The 9,193-nt window shown below is 32.6% G+C and overlaps 1 protein-coding gene across 2 annotated transcripts; it reads right to left on the reverse strand.

Moving 5' to 3' along the window:
* Positions 1 to 1,549: 1,549 nt before the first annotated feature.
* LOC118182765 (uncharacterized) lies at positions 1,550 to 9,193 on the reverse strand. 2 transcript variants are annotated; one of them, XM_035352148.2, is made up of 2 exons: positions 8,380 to 9,193; positions 1,550 to 2,185 (listed from the first exon to the last, which is right to left on the reverse strand). In XM_035352148.2, the coding sequence occupies exons 1-2, from the start codon at positions 8,385 to 8,387 to the stop codon at positions 1,705 to 1,707; spliced, it is 489 nt and encodes a 162-aa protein (XP_035208039.1). In that variant the 5' UTR covers positions 8,388 to 9,193; the 3' UTR covers positions 1,550 to 1,704. The 2 variants fall into 2 exon arrangements, with proteins under 2 accessions (XP_035208039.1, XP_035208038.1); XM_035352147.2 differs by lacking the exon at positions 8,380 to 9,193 and adding an exon at positions 5,900 to 6,105.

Genomic DNA, 9,193 nt, shown 5'->3' on the forward strand with positions numbered 1-9,193 from the left:
ACTCACGGTAAGAAAGATTTTTCAGTTAAATACATTATTCGAAACAGCGTTAAAATGATTTATAGCTGTGTGAGAAACTTCTAGATATTCTGCATGAACCTACAACCAAAATTTTAGCCTCTGATCTTGCTTAAATTTAGATTTTTAACGTCTAATCTATCGATATGTCGAAAATTTGTTCTCTTTCCTTCATTGGAAAGCTTTCTGATTTATTGCAGTGTACGCGAATGGATATTTTTATCCAACCATACTGGGTTTATTCTTCTGAGAAATATTCTTTAATAGTTTTCTTCTATTAAGAAAGGTGCTCCATTGTATAATTTTTAACAGGCTTCTAAACAGTGTTAAAAAACTTCTGTTCATTTTCCATTAGGAAACTGTTTCGTTTCGCAAAGCCTTCCCCGTTATCCTCTTTGAGATGCGATAAGCACATGTTAAATTTTTAAATAAATGAATCTGTATACTTGTAGATTCATTAGGATAATTGGAAGCAGGAGAGATATATGGTCATTTTACTTAACCTGTTCCTCCAAACTAAGTTAATGGCACTACAGGGTTAGGAAGTCATCCTAGTCACTGCTAGCAATCTGACGGTTAGGCCGCCTTTCTACATTTTACATTAATCATTAGTTTCTTGAATATAATTATTTTCATTCACTTGCTTTATTATCTCTAAGATGCCCGTGTTCCAGTAATAGTCCGTGAACAGTCTATTCAAGTCTATTCACAGGATATGTGATGTAGTCGGAAGGAAAGAACTGCTGTTGAAGGTGCTGTGTCAGAGGGCAGGAGAGCAGGTAATGAAGTGCATCCACGTCTTCCCCGCGCAAACCGCAAGAACAGTTGACGTCCCGTCTGAGGAATCGTCTGTAATACGGTGGGAATTTTTTGTGGTTGGTACAGGTCTGGAGGAAGCGTCGGTTGCATAAGCAGGAGAGATGAAAAATGAGCAATGCCTTCTCCGGGAATAGAACCACGGGCCTCTCGAATACGTATCGAGTGGGCAGACCACTACACCACGAAGGCACGCTAAGAAGGCAGAAGAAATACCTTATACACTCCCCCTTTTAAAGGGCAACTGGGATTTTTAGCTGACCCAATTCTGCGTGTCGAGAATCATCATCCACCATTTTTTTAGTTCGGGCGCCACTGTAGAGTCATTAAGATAACTGGAAGCAGGAGAGATGAAAATGAGCAACGCCTTCGCCGAGAATCGAACCATGGACCTCTGGAATACGCGCCCGGCGTGCAGACCAATGCATCAAAGGCACGCTAAGAAGACGGGAGAAATACCTTATATACTTCAGTTAATACACACTAGTTAACTAGTGTGTATCCATTATATTTTTTTACGAACTTTGATTTTCAGTCGTGGAACCCTGGGGTTCCGCTGAAAACAGTTTAAAGACCACTGTTTTATAGAATGTAATGAGGATGAAATTTTAATATAACTAATAATAAATAAATTTAAAGAACTTAATAAGCTGTTTATGTTATTAAGTAAGGTAATAAGGAGCATGCAAAAACTCTTAGCACAATATAATTTTAAGAGATGATTAATATTCAGATTCATTTCCATAATAATACATTAGTGTTCTTACAATGATGTTTCTCTTGTGTGTGATTGCATGGTGAAAGCAATAAAAATATCAATTTATATTGATCTAAAAGTAATTATATTTATCAGTAATCATTTAATAGATGTTAAGTTTTCCCATTCAGATAAAAATATCCAGCGATAGCTAAAGCACTTGCTACGATTACTGTCCGCAGTAAAAATGTCCCAGTCCTTGGCTTTCTAACGAGAACGACTTCTCCAAAGTCGCCGTCCTCCAGAAATTTACTTCCGGACAAGACAGTATACTGATAACTTCTATCAAACTTCCAAACATAACAATGTATTACATAAAGTACTAAGCCACTAATGGCTAAGACTTGGGGAATTAAATCTTGACGAAACACACTGAGGATCAGTGAAGCCAGCGAAGAGGCAGATGAGGCCTGACGAACTATATTGCCAAAATTCATCCATCCTTTGATCAATGCTCCAACATGTAAACAGCGTATGATGATAACTGGATCTTGACATTCCATTGCTTCTTCTAGACGATCAGAAATGCTGTCCAGAGTCTCCTGATCTGATTCTCGATGAATAACTGTGGCATAAGGATAGCATCGTCGCCAACTAAAATATCAAAAACAATCAGATAGTTTACGATTTCAAAATTAACAAATGTTATTTTTATTTTTATAAACAGGAAGTGAGTGATTTTTAATATTTTCTTGGACATAATTCATGAATTTTAAAAACAGACAGATATTTCAAATACCTGAAATATTCATATCTTTGTTATTGTTACGTGCGTGTGGATTCGTAATGGTTTGAATGCACACTAAATCTTTTACACAAAAGTACTCGTACAGCTCTTCTCGGTATGACAGAGCACAGTCAGTAGTTACAACTTCAAATACTAAGAACGTTGAACACAACAATGCAAAAGCTCATCGAAGAGCGACGCTTGTACGGAGATCTCTGAATACTTTGAAATCAACTAAAAACTAATGTTCTCTCCGGTCTTGTATAGTTTTCTTCGTCCACCGAAAAGTTTTCAGTGCCTTCAGTTTCTCGAAATTGTTAGAAGGCATAGACGGTTACAAGTACACTGCGAAAAGAAAAAAAAAATAGGACAGTTCTATATCTCCCGTTCTACTGGGCAGATTGACAAAATTCGAATTGTGTTTTTCATATCTCGAAAACGCGACTTAGGATATGTATTAGATTTATATATAGACTTGTAGACTTGTCCTAATATAGATATTTTGACACAAATTCAGATTTTTCTGAAATTTTTTTCCCCATATTTCGATTCTACGGCTCAAATTATGTCTAGAATAATTTGGTAAAATTTGGTGCCAAATTTACGGAGAAATTAAAAAATTTATCTTGGCGCAATTTTTTTCAGTTTGCGCCAAGAATAATTCACTCAGCGAACTTCTTAATATATAGCAACCTATTTTCCTTTCCCTTCCATTATGCCGGAGCGGAAAAAAAACCCGCCTCGTCCCTACTTTTTTACATTGTGCATGAGCGGAAAAAAGGTCACTCGTTCCTACTTTCAAGTAATTTTAACAATGGGTCTAAACCACAATTGATGTTTTATCGCTTTCAACAAATATGCAAAATTTGAAAACGCGCCAATATATAAATTCACGTCTGTCTTCGAAATTTTGAATAAAAACTGTAATTTTTTGCAGGTATGCTTAGAAATATGTCTACTTTAATATGATGGTAAAAATTTTATAGTTTATAATTCAAATTTTTTAAAAAATTTGTAGACATTATTTAAAAATACAAATTTTTAAAATAAATCACAGAAAAATGGGTGAATTTTATTTGGAATGAACCTGAATTTCGAAATATAAAAGGAAGAATCAAATAAGTTTAATAAAAAGAGAGAGATTAATAAATGTATACCAAACTCAATTTACATTGAGGAGCTAAAATTTTGAGAGCTAATTTTTTAGAAACTACTCGTGCGATTTTTACAAAGCTTGGTATTTTGATACAAATTTTACAAAATTTAATATCTAGGCATAATTTGAGTCGTAGAACTAAAATATGGAAAAAAATTGGTATGTAATTTAAGAAAAACTCCGATTTGTATACATACCTACATTAAAATAACGCTATATATAAACCTAATACATATCCTAAGTCGCGCTTTCGAGACATGAAAAACACAAGTTGAATTTCGTCAATCGGCCTAGCAGAATGAGAGATATAGAACTGCCTCCCCCCCCCCCGCAGTGTACCTTACATTAATGCAAATTTTTTCGAATATGGAAGCAAAATACATAGAAAAGAGTTGCCCAAGGACATGCAAGAGAAGAAAATAGGGTGCCATTTTAAAAGAATATGTTAATTAAGAAGTCAAACAACAAAAATCAGCGTTAAATTTTCAAAATTTTCACAGGACTAGTTTCGATGGTTTAAAAAAAAAAAACTTTCTGTTCTAGTTAACGATTCTAATTCCAATCCATCTTTGCCTTTGGCCTTTAAAGAAATTATGTTTTAGTTCTGGTTTCACCAACAGATGGCGCCACTTGCTTATTCTTGCCCAGGCTTTCTTATCTTATCTAATCACTATTTCCTATCTTGTTCATTTGCGGTTTTGCAGCTGAGGATGGTGGTTCGGTAAAACCATCGAATCTAGTCCTGTGAAAATTTTGGAAATATAACGCTGATTTTTGTTGTTTGACTTCTGAATTGGTATTTGTTCGGCGTGTTATTGTGTTTTAATATGTTAATTGTTACAAGTTAAAGACGAATTTGCAAAAAACTTGCAGGCAAATGAAAAATGATGATCTTCGATCTACCTTAGGCATAATCCAACCAGCAGATAAGCTGCAAAGTTGTTACACACTGGTATTTCGATCTCGATTAGACTCCAAGCGAACAGATTGGCTGCAAGGGATTTTCGTGGTTTTCCAAATGTGTAACCTGAATAAGAGCCAGTTTTCATTAAAAAGTCCTGCTCGAAGGCATCCCTTGCGTTCTTTGTCACAATCATATGCACCAAACCAAAGCACATAGGTAGAATACATCATTTTTGTAGATGAAACGTTGTCCAGGTTTTTCTTTTTCTCTGAATGTTCTGAACTTTAAATTCATGAGAAACAAAGATAATTTGATCGTGTATTAAAAATTTCTATTAGGTTTTCTTTAACCTTCAGTTCGGGGTTTAAGGCTGGTGTGGTTTGGCGAAATATTTACTTCGAAAGCAATTATAAAGGCTATAATTAGATAAATAGAGGCACAGATGCAGCCTGTCAAATTTCGCAATTTTTTCTTTGTCATGGTAACGATTCAATTTTGTGAGATTTCGTTTGGTGTAACCTTTAATTAGTTTAGGTGTTCATGTACATTTTTGTTTGGTTATTTTCTTATTTCTGAAGTGCTTTTTATAAAAATTAATTTTTTTACATTTTTCCTAACTTTCTTAACGCTGTTCACTCCTTTTCGAACTGTAAGTGCACTTGTTTTATAGTTTTAATTATTTATTTTTTTTTTTTTTTTTTTACATTTTTCACTTAAAGCCTATTAAGTCTGTGAAAATGGGTTTTCTCGCCAAAAACGTTTGGCGGTAATTTTTCCTCAACGCCATGAGCTTGACACATCTGTTCCCAAACAGATATCAATTACTTCAATGATGAATGAGGAGACACCTCATCAATAATGTTCAAATGCGGCTAACATTCGCCAAATCCATCTTTATTACTAAAAGCAGATATTAACCGAAATAGTTATTTGGCGACGATTATGACAATGAACAATAACAAAAGCATGTGAAAGAAAGGATTTATATTATCGCCCAAGCTACCTTTGTATCCCCAATTTAAGATTATTAGCCTATTCAATTTTTTCCACATATTGAACTCACAAAATGTGTAAGAATAAAATTATTAGTTATTAAAATAGTTATGAAAACTAACTATTACTAATACGAAAGCTGCATAAGCCTTTGCCAACATTTGAAAATTAAAAATTCCGAAATTTGGTTTAACAGTTTGGGCGATTAAGCTCGATGACCGCTTTAATCTTTGTATATTCATTTAAACATTTTACGAGTAACGCTTAAGCCTGGAACATTATCTAATGATTTCTGCAAAGAAAACTTATGAAAGGTTTTCATGAACGATTTCTACTACTTTTTAGCAGTCTTTTTAATGAAGTATTATAGTTAAATTCTTCCGTTAAACTTTCTGAACTTCAACTAAATATTTTATGATAGTTACAGTTCATAAAAAACTGCCCCGAAGGAGCCTTACTCAATGTCGTTGTTTATTACTTCAATTTTTTGTTAAACAACCAAGAATATGCAGACAAACATTAACTTACCAATGATTTATAAGCTCGTTTTTAGTCTTATTTATGTCATCCATTTTAATGAATCTGGATCAATGATATCAACATACATCGAAGTAAATATTACATGATACTATACGAAATTAAGTCATAAAAGCAAAATTTCAGCTGATGAGAAACTGATAAATTTCGCATTTTGAAGCAAAACCAAACCTAGTCTTTAAATTTAACAACTGTTAAGTATTTTGAAGCTCGAGAGTGTTAGTTTTATTTGATGCCATGATCTACATGAAATTAATTTTAAATCTAATTTTTATGTATATAACACAACTGTTTTATGAAATTTTAATTTTGCATATTTGTTCACAAAAACGATTTTCGGGTATATAATTTTGCTGTGCAAAGGACAGGCAAATTATTTTTTAGTCTAGAAGATCAATTTAGTATACAAGGTTTATTTTAACTAGCACGTTTTTGCTTATGTTAAAAATCTATCCAATGTATGCCTAACCTGTGTGTCTAACTTACATTTATCTTGCCTTCCTTTTACTCCCCCAGAATATATAAAAGAAAGTTTTAAATAGGAGAATGATTCTAAGTAAGGACCAAAGAACTGGCATCGCAATCGGGTCTTAGAGCCATTCATTTGTGTTACACTTCACACAAGCGGAATTTTCTCCAATGTGGTGAACTGTACTCAGTAAACTCGATAAATTTCATGTACTAAGTAACTTGATAAATTTCATGTTCTAAGTATTAGTTCATCAAATTTATCAAGTTAGATGCAGGAAAGAAATTAACTTGTAATTTGCATGTTCTCTGTTGTCTGCGTGTTGTCTTCCCGTGACAAATGGAGGTAAATTGGTGTTAAATCTGTTTTGCACTTCGAGTTGAATCTAAAATAAATTTCAGTTGCTGTTAGTTTTTATTCAGTATTCTGTAAGCGTAATTATAAATTATTTGTTGTTATTAGACACAATATCTACTAAGAAATGGCAACAGCTTATTCTGGATGTCGTTCTGTTTTACATTCATAATGATGGACATCGCAGTACGAACGTTTGTTGATATGTACATTTATATACGTTGATATATACAATCACCCGTCACAAAAGCAGATGACGGCTTAATCCTAGTATAACGGTACATACGGGATTTGATGACATTATGATGAGATAAACGCGGTATTTATGATGAGCAACAAACGAGTTATCGCACCAAGACCTTTCCGTATGCTGGGATTCTACTCAGATGATTATGGAGCAAATCGAATGAGAAATTTATCGTTATGACTTTTATGTAGAAAATTTTAGAAATGCCATTGAATCAAACCCCGAGCTAGAATAAGTTTTAGGAACAGCTTTAGTATAGCCCACCTTCAAAGTTTGGCGAATTTGGTTTGGCGCCAAAGCACATGAAATACGTTGTTTTGAAAAATGGTTGCCATCCAGATGTTCGACGAAACTCCGTGTTTAAAAAAATAGTAGCCATCTTGATTTCACCAGAAATCGTGGATAATAGAAATAAGTTTATGACTGTTATACACGGTTTTAAGAGAAAGAAATATTAAGAAATGATTAATAAAAATGATTAAGGTTAAAAGGATGTAATTTTAAAAACAATACCGGAAACCTTTAGCTATTTCACCTTTAATAAATAATTTGGTGTGACGTCACAATGTATTCTCCATGCTACGCGTAATTTGTATTTTCTCTTTAAAAAAAATAATGAATTGTTTATTATTGTAAATCAACATCAAATTCTTTAAATTTACATTTCTGAGCTTAGGCGTAACTGAAAATAAGTATAATAAATTGTTTATATTTAAAATTATCATGATACAGTAAGCGAATTCTACCAGTTATTACAACGATAAAGAACGTCGCAGTCTCTCATACTTGTATTTCATACAGCTTCCATATTTTCAAAGATTTTTAAGCTTTAGCATTTATACAAATAAAAAAAAGTTTTTTTTAATTAATACTCTGGAACATATCAATTTTATCATATTTACAAATTAACGTTTTGCTACGTAACAACATAATCCCTTATATACCAGTAAGTAGACAATTTTAATTATTTTCTAAAAATTTTAAACTTCACATTAATGAAAAACAGGTTCTTAAATTTCTAAATCACATTATATTCTCTGTAGGCAGGCATACTAGAATTTTACACATAAATAAATAAAAAATTTAATTTCTCGCAATGAAAGAAAATATTATAAGAAAATAAATACTACAAATTAGGAACACTAAGCAATGCTTCACATACACACACACATACAGTGTCTCACAAAAGTGATGGGACACTTGTGCTTTACAAAAGGAAACTGTAGTAAAATAAATTTAAAAAAAATGTAAAAATTTTTTGTGGGTGTGTTTCATACTTAAATTTAGTAACAATTACTACATAACATACATTTTCTCAAAATATTAAAATATCAATTTCATAAAAATACAATTGTTTAGAACGGAGCAAAAAATGGCTCACATAAGTGATGGGACACTTACTTTTCCATCAAATATTTATCCAAAAATTTTACTTTATAAAAGGATTTAATATTTTGTTGGATTTCCTTTTACTTTTAAAACATGATTTAATCTTCTTGGGATGGATTCGACTAATTTTTTTGCGATTTCTGGAGTGATTTTACCCCATTCTTCTTGAAGCACCGATTTTAATTAATTGTCTTTCCTGTGTTTTCTCCACACCAAGATTTTACCGTCAGAATCAAATATATTAAATTTACTCTCATCAGCAAATATAACTTCATTCCAGTAATCAGAATTCTTATTTATGTTGTATTTTGCGAAAGCCAGTCTGAGGTTTCTATTCTTTTCACTCACGAAGAATTTTTTTCCTGGCTGCTCTACCGTGATATCCAGCAAATCGAATTACTCTTCCAATAGTCTCAGGATTAACAGTTACTCCATATAATGCTTGTAAATCAGCAGCAACTTTGGGAGCACTCATTCTTGGATTTTTTTTAATATTTCGAACGATAATTCGCTTTATTCCATTGGATAGCTTTGATGGTCGGCCAGGTCTTCTTTATCCTGAATCATATGATTCTTTTTATACCGTTTAATGATATTGAACACTGTTGAATGACTGAAGTTAACTGTTTCAGTAGTTTCTCTAATAGATTTTCCACGTTCAATATGCAACTTAATAACTAATTTTCGAATTTCAGGCAAAGTTTCTTTTCGTTTAGCATTCATGGCTGCACAGAGATAAAAAAACACAAAAATTCCAAAACAAACTGGAGAGAAATACTGCAGACGATTGCGATAAATTATTGCCAATTGCTTTGAGTAAAAATAA

The sequence above is a fragment of the Stegodyphus dumicola genome, chromosome 10, assembly GCF_044657685.1.
Source record: "Stegodyphus dumicola isolate Sdum_Otavi_A_Nest chromosome 10, ASM4465768v1".
Classification (NCBI taxonomy): domain Eukaryota; kingdom Metazoa; phylum Arthropoda; class Arachnida; order Araneae; family Eresidae; genus Stegodyphus; species Stegodyphus dumicola.